Consider the following 14,648-nt stretch of genomic DNA (forward strand, 5'->3'; position numbering starts at 1 on the left):
GAGCTATTTAAAAGTGAGTTCTAACCAATTTTCATATACATGGTTAATTAGACTAAACTGTTGTATAATATTAGCGTTGTCATTAACATCAGTAAAACCAGCACCATATGATTTTGTAAATAAATACTTGCTCTAGTTTATGAGAAGAAACGGGGACTTATCGTTTTTCTTTACAAACAAGAAGTACTAGAAATGTAATCTCCTGTTAGAGAATTGAGCAAAGTGTCTGTTACCAGCAGATTTTTAGCTACACGTATAGTTTACAAACGTTAGAGAAGCAAATCCATCGGGGCAACAAAATAAAAACCATCAGCATTTGTCAAGCCTCAAATTAGTCGATTGCAAAGCAGAAAAGTAGTGATTATGTACTAACTCTTTACTCAGTGTACTTATTCACTGTTTATGTTCAAACTCTGAAGAGTTTAAGTTGAAGCTCAATTCAGGTCTTTCCAAACTGGCAGATCTATGTCAAGATAGAGGTGAAGTGCAGATAAATAAGACATCAGAACATGTCTTATGCTGAGGCCAAATTTAAATTTGTCTGTGCATTCGTACAGTAACCTTTTTAATGGTGAAAATGGAGTCTAACTAATTTTAAGATTTTAAGACTAATTACAATTTTGATAGTCAACTGGATGTAAAATCTTTCCTCTGCTTAAAGTCAAACTAAAACTAATATACAGTGGGCTGTAGAAGTCCAAAGCATTTTTCAGCTAGACACTGAAATTCTGCACTTGTGTTCTCCGGGTAATGTCTAGACAAGTGTCCGAGTAAGTTGGGCTGGACATTACCCTACCTCCTGCTACAATGTCAATGTAAAAAGTGATTGAGCTCATGTGTGCACAGAGCAGGAGAATGTCCTCTCACCCAAATGGTTGAGAATTCATCATGGACAATATCCTTTTGTGCAAAACATTTCCCAAAGGGCAACTTCAAACAGTGTCCATAGAATGAAACCTGGAAATTGTCTAGAGTTTTTGAGAAAACTGCTTATAAAATCACTGTACCAAAGCTTTTTTTAATTGTTTGTGCTGTGAAACGCTCTGTTTGTCTGCTTGTGTTTTTCATTTATGAATGGGCATCTTTACTAAGAACTGGCCCAACATGTTTGTTTACAACAGTGTCGCTGAGTTATCACACATTTGTATATGTTATCACTTTTTTTGATATCTGTACCTCAGTATTACTATTAGGGCTTTTAATAAACAAACAAATGTATTCCTGAGAGTACTCGTGTATGTTTTGCTATTGACTAGAACATGGTAAAAGTTGAGCAGCACTTGTTTCACTGTGTTGGCAGCTTTTTTTTTTTTTAAATGGTTGAGAGACATGTTCATATTTACACAACAAAAGTAGATGCTGCCAGCAGGACCAAATGCCTGAGGGAAGGCTGTTCTGTATTCCTGTGCCACTCCAGATCACTTCATTGCCTTTTCTGTAATTTTAACAAGTTACAGAAATTATGCAAGTGTATAGCACTACATTACTGGACCTGGACTGGACGAATTAAGTTAACAGTAAAATCTGGTTTGTTTTTATATGTGACAAGAACCTAAAGTAATGCATCGCCAAATATGGGTGCTGTTAATAGTACTGTTACACTCTACCTAAATTGCATGTCAGTACATTAACTTAGAACACAACAAACCTGTTTTTTTTTTTTTTTTTTTTTTTTTTCCCTAATATACAGGGGTGTTTAACTGAGAGGTTTACAGCTGGGACACTTACAGAATTGTAAACAAAACAAAACTCTAGCCAACTGTCTTGTGCATTCCTTCATACTTTAGTGCTCACCAGAGCAGTCGTAACAGCTGCCTGTGGCTCCAAATATTGCTTCAGCATAAAGTAAAAGCTGTTCCATCTGTTTGAAACATGCATGATGAATTCGTGTCAGCACTGCAGCACCAGTAAAGCCTGCTGACTGCTCTAGTAAAGACTTCTTGACTTTTAGTTAGGTTTATTGGAGCGAGTAGATTTTTATTGGTTTTAATTTTGATATTTTTATTTTTTCCTGACTAGGGCTGAAAGATACATGAGTGCTATATTACAGTTTATTTTTAAAGATCCTCTTTATTATTCAGTGGAAGTGAGTGATAGATTATGCCCTGTATTGCCCAGTGATGTTCTCTAGTTCTCACAGATGGTGAAAGTGTAGTCTTTGTTTTAAGTGATATTCTCACACAATCAGGCCACAGGAGCAGGTCGACTAATATCTGGCTCAACTTAACCAAGTAGAGTTTAGAGGTTATGTTGGCACTGTTGAACACACACATTTTTAAAAAGCGGAGAACATTTTTGGTGTTACCTTGCATGGTGCTTCAATTCTACACCTGTGCTATTGTGCATCCTCTCATTTAAAATGTCCATCTTGAATATTTCTAAAGTACAAATGTGACTTGTTTTACCTTGACTCTTGCTAGACAATATTGAGGTTTGCTCATTCTCGGGTCATTTTCACTATGGTTACAAAATTTTTACTGCAGGTAAAGTTGATGGTCGAAACTTTTTGTCTACTCTTATACAGTTTCTGTGTAGTTAGGAATGTCTGTATGTGTAGCCTACTTCTATTACTATTTTAGTGTTACTTATTGCAACTCTTTTGGCAATTTAAAATTTGAATTCTGGTAAATTGCAATGTCAATTTGAAATGGATTGTAAACTAATAATTCAGCCCTATTTGTAACGTAAAAATGGGTTGCGCTTTTTTGAAACGCCTCTAGCCCAGAAAATGGTGTTTGGCACAGCCTTCAAACTATGTCCTTAAGTTTGTGTCTTTATAGCAGTGGTGGTAAAAAAAAATCCTAATGGCCGTGTTTCGATGTTGTGTAAGGCTAATTGAGTTATGTCATCAGCATTCTATATATGAAGGCTGATTTACCGATGCACTGTTTCAGATGTATGCATTAGCTGTTTCTGTTATACTTGCTGACATGATTAAAAAAATGTAGTTCCTACAAGATGAAGGCGATAACTCCCTCTCCAGTACAAACTCTGGGTAAGGCAAGGAGAGACTTGTAGTTAAATACTATCACAAGGACAGAATTAAACAGTAGCTGTAACAGGACCACACAGTAAGTGTTCATATTACCATATAGCACATTCTGACACATTATCCACCCATACTCATGTCTAACAATTTCAAAGATAAGTAGTGATTTAGACAATTATATTTATGTTTACATACAAACCATAACATTTACTTTTTTTAATTATTATTGCAAAATAAAATTTGGAGCAACTGTGGCTCAGCTGGTAGAAAGGGTCATCCACTAATATCAAGGTCAAAAAGTTCAGTTCAGCTATGGGTATTATGTGTTACTCCTGTGATCAAGGGCTTTTAGTTTTGAACAAGTTAGAACCAGTCTTTCTTCAAACCTGAGCGTATTAAAATTTTAAAAGACCTAAATCATTCAATCTTGTAACTATGTTTTTGTAGATTAGGAGGGCAGGAAAAACTACAGTGTTACAGTAAAGCGTTAATGGTGATCACATGTCATGATCACACTAACACACTAACATTGTGAATTTAAAGAGACAATTTTTACGGGAAAAGAACATACATTTTGCCCAAAACAGTTGGCTGATTAATTTGCTCTTTTTTTGTGGATCCAAATATCAGTAAATGACGCATAGTCTATCAAATTATGCACCAACAGGTACAGGCCTGTTTTTTGGCACAGCATAGTAAAATAGCCTATTTCATAGTATAAAGTTGTACCGTTTGTTTGTTTGTTTGCCAGCCATCTGGTCAAAATGTTGTAGTTTGTAAAGTTGTGGAGTTTTTAATGTTGGTGTTGGTGACATTTTGAAATCTCTTTTACGAAGGTATTCAAATCCTGTAGTCCAGAACTGTAGAAGCCCTCAACAACAGTCTGGAATTGTCCCAAAGCTACTCCAATGTTGTCTTGGTTGTTTGCCTCAAGTCATCGTCGTGCTAAAAGGTGGAAGCCTCACCCCAGCCTCAGGTCACTTGCAGTCTGGAGCAAATTTTCCTGTCTTGTATTTATTTAGCTGCATTCATTCTTCTTTCACTATTGACCACTCATCCTGTCCCTGCTGCTGAGGTTCTCCCCCACTGCATGTTGCTGCAACCACCATGCTTTACCATATCAAGGTCTGAAAGATGCAGTGCTGCTGAGATGCCCTTCTGCTTGATTCTATCATCTCTGCAGAGGGCCTTAGACACTCTGTTATACCCTTTTACCACTAACATAAATTTGTACTATTGCTCCAGTTTGAAGCTTGTTTAACTTGTAAAATTGTTAAGAACCACTATGCTCTTTAAAGACTAGAAAGCCACAGTAGAGCCACATAATTATATCACTGTATATGTCAACACTTCCACAGCAATGGAAATAAAAAATGTTTAGGTTGGCCTGGTCAAGGAGGTGACAGACTCTTTGTGCAGTTACTCAGTTTGACTAGACCCATACTGATGGCTGCATGCTAAAATTTGTCGTTAAACAGGCTTGAGTAATTCATGCTACCTTAGTGATAAGGAAATATCACCTTTATTCAAACTAAAAGTTGTGTAGAATATGTAAAAGATTAACAGCTTTGCTAGTGGTAACTTTCTGTTGTTGATACGGCACACATGGTCCTAGTTACTTGTAAAAGGTATATAGCTGGAATATAAAAACATGTTTAATCATGTCCAGTTCATATAGACATAAACATTCGATCAAAATTTTGAATTGTTCTTAACTAAGTGAAAACTCCATTTTCCTGCCATATTGCCAAGCTTCAGACAGGTCCAAAAAGCATTTTATCTATAAGATATTTGACAAACAAAGCCTATATAATGTTAAATGTTTACCTGCAGTACATACTAAGTGAAATAACTCAGTATTATCAGAATTCTATCCATTTTATCTGCTGTATGTATGTGGGACGTCCGAATGCAAGTTCACGTGCTACAAGACTGGCGTGCTTGTGTGAATGAGCAACTATAGGAATAATTGGGTACCATCTAGTCTTTGGCTTTTGCTTGGGTGAAGAGGAAGGAGGAATCTGTAAAACTTTGTTTTATGCGGTGCATAGAAGCAAGAAACCCCCCTGTTTCAACTCCTATATGGGGGCACTTTACCATTTATGAATTCTTGGACCTTTCTACAGTACTTTTACCTTCTCCATTGTATAAAATGTTGTTTTTGAGTGTTTTTAAACACCTCAATTTTTGTTTTACGCATATATAGCTAGTATACAACTAATAAGGTAAGGTTGTCAAATGCATGTTTATGCTCTGCCACTGGGGAAACAGGTAGCAGGTGGTCAACTCCTTGTTCTTTACATCTGCTAGTATTGACTGACTGGGCAGTTAGGCAGCTGAATGGCTTGCTGACCTAGGAGCTAACTACTAGCTGACCAGTGTATTGCTGGCTGGCTGGCTGGATGGCAGCTGCTGCTGTTCAAACAGAATGGCATCTGCTGGGCCCTTTGTTCTATTTCACACACACATTGGTCTTTCTATAGTGATGAGGACTCTCTGGCCCTTTGTTCTAATTCTCTCACACACACACACGTGCACGGGTCTTTCTAAAGTTGTAAGGACACTCATTGACATAATGCATTCCCTAGCCCTTCAGTTGAGTTGGGGGAGGGCCCTGGGGCAGCGTTGATGTAAAATGTTCTTTTTGGGGTGTGTAAATGTGGAGCTGTTTTCCATGTCTTTCTTCCATTCTGTCTGGTCATAACTGATTAACTTACTGAATATGCATGTTGACAGCTAAGAGCTTTTTTAAAAACTATATATTGTGCTCAACATTATTGTTATTTAAATTGTGATAATTTCTTGTTAGAGCCCGTGTTACTTGTCTGCATGGTTTGAATTGTTCTTCTATTATAGTTGTCCAAGCATAACCACCAACTTATTTATTGTTTTAATCTTCAGTAAATATGAAGCTCAACGTGGTGAGAAAAAACAATGTAGTTGATGATTTGGTTGCTAAGATTTTCCCAATGTTTTTAAAAATTTTATTGAAGACAAGTAAACTTTGCCAGCCACCATAAATATGCATACTTGAAATGACTCTGTAATATAATAATTCCCTCCCCCTACTTTCTCTTTAGGAAAGATAATGACAACCATGGAGTAAATAAGCTCGAAATTAGCAGTTAGCTGATAAGCTCCTCACTGCACAACACAACTCCCTGCGTCCACTCCCCTCCATCTGTGGTCTCCCCACCCAGCCATGGCAGACCCAGGGATGTTAAGTCTATTTGGGGAGGATGCAGGTCTGTTCTCGGATGGATTAGATGGTTTAGGAGACTGCTTTCCTCAGCAACCTGGACCGGTCCAATCAAACCCTCTTGCCCAGCAGACTAATCCCTCTCTCAACCACGAGCACCAAGGAAATAGGGGTTATCACCAGGGGATGATGCATGGTGCGGGGCCTGGCCCAGGACAACCTAAATTGGGGCAAATCTACGACCATAGTCCCTATCCAGGTTACGATCAATCTGGTGGCACTGGAGGACGAATGATTGCCCAGAATGGTCCCACTCAAGTTCCACCAAATGTGAATCCAGCAATGAATGGCATGGCATCTCACTACCATAATAACCCAGCTAACTCTAGCAACCCCCACCATGGTTACCCTGGTGATACTGGGGGTGGAGGAGGTGGAAGTGCAATTTGGAACCAGCAGCAGCAGCAGACTAGGTCAGCTTATCAGCAGCCTCCAACACAACCAGGTGGTGGCCCCAATCAAATAGGAGGCTATCAGATGTCTCAAGGCAACTATGGTGGAATGCAAGGCCCACCTACAGCCAATGCAGCTTGCATGAACCAACACTACCCTCCACAAAACATGGCACCCCCTTCTGCTCAGGACCCATCTCACTACCTGGGACGTGTTGGAATGGGAGGGGCCCAGATGAGACAGCCCCAGCCACAACCCCAGGGCTATCCCAACATGGGTCACACGTCCCGATATCCTCACTCCCCTTCCCGACAGCCGCCACACACCCACCAGCACCAACAGGGCATGGGGGGATTTGGGGGAGGGCAGTACCCTGGTTATCAGGCCCAGTATGGAGCCATTGGACCTGGGATGAGCCAGGGTGCTAATGCTAATGTCAGTGCTAACACCAGCAAGGCCATTGGACCAGGGCAGCTTGGTCAGAGGTTTAACCAGGGATCAGGCCCAGCACCTGGGCAACAGGGGCAGCGATACCCCACTGGACCAGCACACCAACCTCCACCCCTTCAGACCCATGCTGCACCAATGCAACAGCAGACAGGGCAGCAGGGCCAGCCTATGCACCCCTTAAACCTCCCTCAGAATCTTCCCCCGTCACAAACCCAACCCCAGTCTCACCTTGCCCCCCCAGCTCAGGGATCTTACCCTTCCTCCGCGTCCATGTCCCCAATGCGGGTTTTGGGAACGCCAACCCCTCCTCCCCAGCAAGGCAGACCCCCCAGCGCAGGACTAGCTGGACCCCCAGAGGTTGCAGGGTACTCATCCCTGCAGTCCCCATCCAATGCTATGGCCCATTCACAGAGAACACCCCAAACCCCTTTATCTGGCCCACACCCCCAACACCAGCAGCCCCATAACATGCCCCCGAGTGCAGCGCAAATGTATCCTGGCATGGGGCCACAACGTCCCCCACAGATGGGTCCAAATAGGCCTCAGCTCCAGCAACAAGGTAAGAACTAAACATTTTATGTTGTCCCAGGTTGTTTTTCATAACTTTCACTTGGTTTTATTAGTACCAATCCAGGCATTTGTGCTTACTATGTTCATCATTTCTATGTAGTGTGTAAATACAAAATTGAAATACAACACTCAAGTTGCTGTCATTTTCTTCTACACTCTTAGTCATGGAGATATGGGTAGAAGAAAAGGTTTAGTTTCTTTAGTTTTTTCTCTTACTGGGGTGACTTTGGCGCAGGAGGTAATGTGATCGTACACCAATCTCACAGTTGCTGGTTCGATCCCCGGCTCCTCCGGTCACATGTCAAAGTGTCCTTGAGCAAGACACTGAACCCCAACATAGTTGCTCCCGGTAAATGCTGGTCAACTTCCCCATCTGTGTGTGTTTTAATAAAACACAATTTCCAAATCTTAAAAGCTGCAATTTAAACAGCAACTAAAACATGTTTGTTATTAAAATGCAATAGATTCTCAATTAGAAGCGCTTGGCTTTTAATGTCAAAGTTTGCTTTATGTGTTTTGGAGAACTTTACTGTCGTCATGAGAGGGCCTGGACAACCTTTATGACCTTTAGCAATACAGAACACCTTTTGAAAAAAAAAATCACATTCAATTGCAATATTGCTTTAAAAATTTGCAATTCCATTGTTTTCCCATATCGTTCAGCCCTACTTGAAACAGACTTATTGAAGCCAGCTATTGTGTCCAGCTGCTCTTTTATACTACAATACAAATTGTTGTGGTTATTGAAATACCAAAATAGAAAGTAATATTAACTCAATTTCGGTGTTTTGGTGATGGACAAGAGACGAAACATTGTAACTAGCATTATAAATCCATGGAATCTGTGATAATGTTTGTCTCCATGTCACTACTCCTAGGCCCCCATGAAGTTCCAGTCAGCCAGGGGGCAGACCAACGTCTGCTCCAGACGCAGCAGCCGGTCTCACGAAGTGGGCAGCCCATGCAGCCTGCTCCAATGGGTTTTCAGGGGCCTTCCATCAGTCAGCATGGAGCTCCAGCCCCAAACCAAGGCTTAGCACCACCTGCACAGAATGCTCAGACACAGCACACACACCTGCCCCCCCACCACTTGCAGAGCACGCCCACTCAGCATAACCAGACTGCCAACCCTTGGGCACCTCCACCACCCACTTCTCACTCCCTCTCCTCACCTCCTCTTACCCCACAGAAAGTGCCTCACATACAGGTGAGTCTTCGTCAAACAAATGCTTTCATGTGGTACAAACACACACAATGTGTGAGAGAGAATGCAATAGAGATGGAGACTATGTACATTTGTTTTCATGTGTGGGTGTATTTCATGTGAATGTTTATTTTTCATGTGGGTGGGGGAATGTGTGTTTGGAGTGTAAGGCAAGTGTGTGTGTGTGCACGCGTACGTACATGACATTTGAGAGCACAGCGGTGCATTAGGCACCAGTTCAGTGGGGTTTTATGTGTGTTTGTTCATATCGGTGTGTTTTTGCCTTTTGTGTCTTCCGCTCTTGGCCTTGTGTGTGGTTGTGTTTCCGTGTATGTGTGTGGGATTTTTGCAGCTGTTTGTTTCCTGTGAGCTGCATATCCTGAGGCACGTGTATACACACACATACACACACACGTGTACACACAGAGGCGCCACCAGCATAATCTTCTCCTCCCTCTTGCTCCCACATCTCCCCCTCCTCTTTAGAGGAAACCTCCCTTCCTGTCTCCCTCCTCCCTGTCTCCCCTCTTTCCGCTCTATGTGTCTGTCTGACTGTGTCTTATCCATTGCAGGGGTGTCATCTCTTAGTTAATGTTGTGTAGCTGGATGTGCACAGACAGTTTGGGGGGGGATTAAGAGATTGGGGGAGGGGGAAACACTAAGAACAGAACAGAAAACATGCAAAGACCTGAAGATAAAGAGTCCCCGATCCTATAAAGGAAAGCAAGGCTTGTGGGAAGAGGTTAGCAGTTCTCAGTTGGTGTGAGTGTGTGAGAGCTTGCACAGTCACCATTGCCTGCATCACGTGCCCCTAGCTTCCATTAGCTTGTTTTGTTGCTCAAAGCCCCCATTCTCCACTGACCCTTTCACACACAATAGTAGCCCTGTGGCCAAACACACACACTTTCTCTTCCATACCACTCTTTGCCTTCTCCCTACTCCCCCTCTCCACCTCTTTGCCTGCATTGATGTGTTTTGTGGATGACATTTCTGCCATCATACTTAATTTATTGAGGACTCCTGACCTAGATGCCAGGTTGACTGGCATCATGGCTGTAGTTGCCATCCTGACTCTAGCTGTAGGCCCAGCATCCCCCATCATTGCACACATACACAAAACCACACACATGCCTGTGCGTCTTGGGATACTGTGGTCTGGAATAGGATGGCAAATGTGCCTGGGGAAATAAGATAGCTGAGCTAGAGGAGTACTCGTGTGTGTGTGTGTGTGTGTGTGTGTGTGTGTGTGTGTGTCTCTGTGTCTGTGTGTATCTGTAGATCAGGAAAGGAGTTCTCTCTGTGCCTCCTGATGCACTTGTTAGAAAGAGCTACACACATCAAGCTGGCCAGTCAGTCATGATGACCTTATGTCTGGTACTCTAAGCTCCGTCTGTTCACTAAGCATGGTTATTACACGTGCATGCGCACACGCTTGCCTTCGTCAGCAGCTCAAGGTCACAGCTCTGGTAGAGTGCTGTACTGTGACCTTTATTCTACACGTCTACATGCGCAAGCACGGAAAAAATGCACTATTTTGTGCAGCACTGTAGTTCACACATAACATGCCTGTTACCCCACCCCCGCTCATGCACACTGTCAGTGAGGTAGATGGTAACGCAGCTCACTAAGGTCATGCAGCTTTGAGGAAATGCTTCAGATATCTAGCTGTGTTCTGCTCATTTGTCCATGTTTGTAAGAATGGCAAATGTTTACCGCAATAGATCACTGAATACATATTTTCATATTTCATCAAGCATTTCTGCTAGTTTTATGTAGTAATAAGACAATTTTCAAGTTTCATTTTCTTAAATATTTAACAAAATGGAAGTTTTTTTCCCCACTCTTTATGTGAAGTTTAGTCCAATTGAGTCATCTCTCTGTCAAAACCGATAAAACTGAGACAGACATGTCATCAGTCCTGAGAGGACAATAGATGGTTAATTGCAAATTAGGTGAAAATTGCATATGGAACACATCTGCATATTAGCTTTGTCTTCAGAGTAGTTTAAAACCGCCTCTCACAGTCAACTAGAGCAGGTAGCCTCCACCTGTCCATTTTTCAGATGTTAGCTAAATAGGGGGCTTCACTTCTCCATTTCAGGCCATAATACGGTCCAGCAAGCGCCTGAAGAGTGTCAACATAGAAAAAGGCAGAGCGATGCTTCTCATGGTTTCTAAATTTAAAGCCTGTCCCAATTATTTATTTTTAATTCAACCTCACCTGCTCAGATATGCAGAAGCTCTTGCCACTACAATGTTTACTCTTGTTGCTGATTTCATTTCAGCTCCGTCTCCTTGTTTCTTCATTTACTCTTTAAAATAATGAATGCCCCTGTTTTAAAAATCTAACTGCATCAACACCAAATATCATCTATCAGCTTAGCTCTGTCTCCTTTACTAGTTGCCCTGTTACAAACATCAAGGCTTTCAGACACACATTTAGGCTGTAGATACATTTCTTGAACTTTTATTAATATTTGAGTATTTAAGTGGATGAACTTCATTAATTATCTGCTGTGATGTTATGTTTTTACTCAAGTCCTATAAGCCTTAACACTGTTAAATGGTCTGCACTTGTATAGTGCATTTCTACCTTTTGGGTCTCAAAGCGCTTTACACTGCTTTTCATTCACCAATTCTCACTCACAATAATACACAGAAACTCACAAACCGCTGTTATACATCTGGAAAACACTCACCGGGAGCCACTAAGTTGGGGTTCAGTGTCTGGCTCAAGGACACTTAGACATGTGACTGGAGGATCTGGGGATCGAACCAACTGCGGATAACTGCTCAGTCCCATCTCCAACTTAGTAGTGGCGTATGTTAAGCCACTCTTAAAACAGTGGTCTGGCTCTGCTGCTGTCTATCTATGCTATCTTTCAACTTTCTCATATTAAGAAGAATCGAGACTTTGTTAAGACATGATTTTTAGCGTAGCTTTTGAAAGTGGAATTTGCTCTGTAGTTTACTTTTCCAGTTCAGGAACTGTAAACCTACATGTGTAGCTTCTGATGGACAGTGCATTCAAGCTTCCCTAGTAACTTAAGTTCATCCCTGATTCTGAGATATTAACCACGTGGCTGTTGTGAGTTCCTTTATGGATCTTTCTTAAATTCAGTTATTAGTGATTGTAATGCAACTAATTTGGCTGTAGATGATGATAGCGTAGTGGATTTTGCCATTCTTGATGGAATAATGCTTTTTAAAGATGTAACATAACACACCAGCACACTAAAGTCACCTTACAGACACCAAACCTGTGTGTGTGTGTGTGTGTGTGTGTGTGTGTACGTGATTGTTTGTGTATACACAAAAAAAAACAAAAAAACATACATGTCTATGTCTCCTTTGTCATTTGTGCGATTGGTTATCTGGGCAGCTTGGCAGGAGGACATATTTATCTCTTGGCACTGTATCTCCACCCTATCCCCCATTTCTGTGTCTAAATGGATCAGTTAGTGTGTCGGTGAGTGTTTGTATGCTGTCGTTGGATGAAATATGACCTTGCAGTTTTTTGGTGTGAAATAACTGTGTTTGCATTAGCATTCTCCTAATGGAAGCAGACTTCTGGTTATAACTGTCCAACTCTTTCCTTCTCCATTTGAACACAAGTTAAGTGTGTGTTTGTACACAGAGGGCAGCTGCTGTCATGGCATTTTGCTATAAACTTGATGATGCTCTCACACACCTTGTTGACACAGAACTGCACATGAACATTACACATGCACATACACACACACTCTCTCCCTCTGAAAAACTCAGTCTCACTCACTCTCATATGACACATGCGCACATACTCCCTTGCTGTGCCTTTTGAAGTGTGGAGATAATTTATTCGTGTCATGATGCCTGATTTCCCATCTGCTACTGGGACCCTGAGCAGCTGGAGAAAGAGGAAGAGGGAAGGAGGGAGGGATGGAAGAGAGGGAGAGGGAGGAGAGGCAGCTGGAGAGGCTCCCAACAGCTGGTAACCAGTTTCCTGTCACAGAAAGCTTATTTGGGGGCAATGAGGGGGTGAAAGAAAAAGGAGAGAGGATTTAGTTTGCAGTGAAGAGAAAAGGGTGAGACAAAATCAGCTGTCAGCTGAATTGTTTACTAAGGTTAGCCCTGACTGTGAGAGAAGGAAGCATGAGGGGGTAGAACTGTGGCAACAGGGAGTATTGGTGAGAGGGAGGAGACAGCCATGTGCATGAATGCATTGATGGATGGATGGATCCCTTATTCCCCCGCTGCTCTGTAGTCCACCAATACTCCCCACCCTGTAGAAAATGTAACAGGACTGACTGAGTGACATGGCTGAACCAGTGTTGAAATAAAACATTAGCAGACATATTTGACGATACACATGCTAACCATGCAGGTTACTTCTTACTTGTTTATTTCACTTTATAATCATTAAAAAGCAGGAAATTATCACATGTAGGAAGCTGTGACCATTAATGTTTTACTGTTTTGCCAATCAGGTGACCTTGTACTTTAATTTCTAAAAAGCTGACTTATAGCAAGTAAAATGCAGTTGCATTTCTCGCCTGCACCGGCCACATCTGGACATACACCTGCAAGTGACTTGATTTTTGTTTTTTTTTTGTTTTTTGGGATATGTGATTTTAGGTGTCTAATTTTATTATTGTGACTAATTTTAATTATTTTTCACTTAACTTACTTACTTAACTTAAACAACTTAAAGGTTGCTGAATAACTATATTACCTGATATCGTTCTCTTTTTCTCCCCAGCATTCCCCCACAGACCTGTCAGGTGAATCTTCGATGATGCTTCCTGACAGGTCAGCAGTTGGCGCCGGTGCACCCAGCCAGCCTAACAGCACAGAGCAGCCCAGCAACCTAGAGACAAAGCCAAAAAAGAAGAAGAAGAACAAAGCTAAACTAGTGGATGCAGACGAAGAAGAAGGAGGGAAGAAGATGGTATTAGGAGGAACAGAGGAAGACCTAAAATCAGAACTTCCTGGATCAGGAAGTGATTCAGGTCAACAGGTTACTGACACAGGAACTGTAGAGGGAAGTTCACCACCGCTGGAGGAGAAGAAAAAACGAAAAAAGAAACCAAAGGAGAAGACAGAGGGCAAGGAGCCCAAAGAACCCAAGACCCCGAAGACACCCAAAACCCCCAAAACCCCCAAAGAACCCAAGGAGAAGAAAGCTAAGAGCTCCACACCCAAGACCAAGACCCCTAAGAAAGCCAGGTACAAGCACCATTACTTATAGTTACTGTTTTTGACTGTTGAGTGAAGTACCAGCTCCCTTATGGGGCTCAAATGAGGAAAAATTCCTCTTTAATTGCTTTTAACTTTACTTGGTCATGTGATTAGCTCACAGTGTGCAAGTTGTAAACACACATTTAACTCCATTAACCACTAAGTGGAAGTGTGGTATTTTCACTTCCACATGTATACTTGTATGAAAACCGAAATGTATTATAAGGTGGACAGTGATCATAGAGCTTAGTGAAACACTACTAGTAAGAAGGTTAAAGATACTGATCAACCGGGTTAAAGCTACTGTCAGCTTTGTCTTCTGGGCTCTGGTTTCTGAATCAAAAGGGATACTGTAATAAAATCATCATCAATCATTCATCAAATTTGAAATTGAAAACAAAGTTTTGCCTTCTTATACTTTTTTTTTTGGAATGATCTAGTCCTGTCTTTTAAAAGGCATGTGTCTGAGATGAGGAGACTTCAGTTATTTGATGAGGAAACTCCAAGTGTCCATGTTTATCTAAGTCTTTCAAACAATTCAGTGTGTTCAAGCCTACAGTCATGCT

At 41.6% G+C, this 14,648-nt stretch overlaps 1 protein-coding gene across 3 annotated transcripts in view; it reads left to right on the forward strand.

Moving 5' to 3' along the window:
• Window positions 1-14,648, forward strand: part of chd7 (chromodomain helicase DNA binding protein 7) — a 70,207-nt gene that overhangs the window by 14,322 nt on the left and 41,237 nt on the right. For all 3 annotated transcript variants that reach the window (XM_067474496.1, XM_067474499.1, XM_067474498.1), the window contains exons 2-4: window positions 6,070-7,650; window positions 8,540-8,868; window positions 13,604-14,070. In XM_067474496.1, the coding sequence (XP_067330597.1) occupies window positions 6,192-7,650; window positions 8,540-8,868; window positions 13,604-14,070 (2,255 nt within the window). In that variant the 5' untranslated portion in view covers window positions 6,070-6,191. The remainder of the gene's footprint in view (window positions 1-6,069; window positions 7,651-8,539; window positions 8,869-13,603; window positions 14,071-14,648) is intronic.

Source organism: Channa argus, chromosome 14 (genome assembly GCF_033026475.1).
Source record: "Channa argus isolate prfri chromosome 14, Channa argus male v1.0, whole genome shotgun sequence".
In the NCBI taxonomy this organism is placed as follows: Eukaryota; Metazoa; Chordata; class Actinopteri; order Anabantiformes; family Channidae; genus Channa; species Channa argus.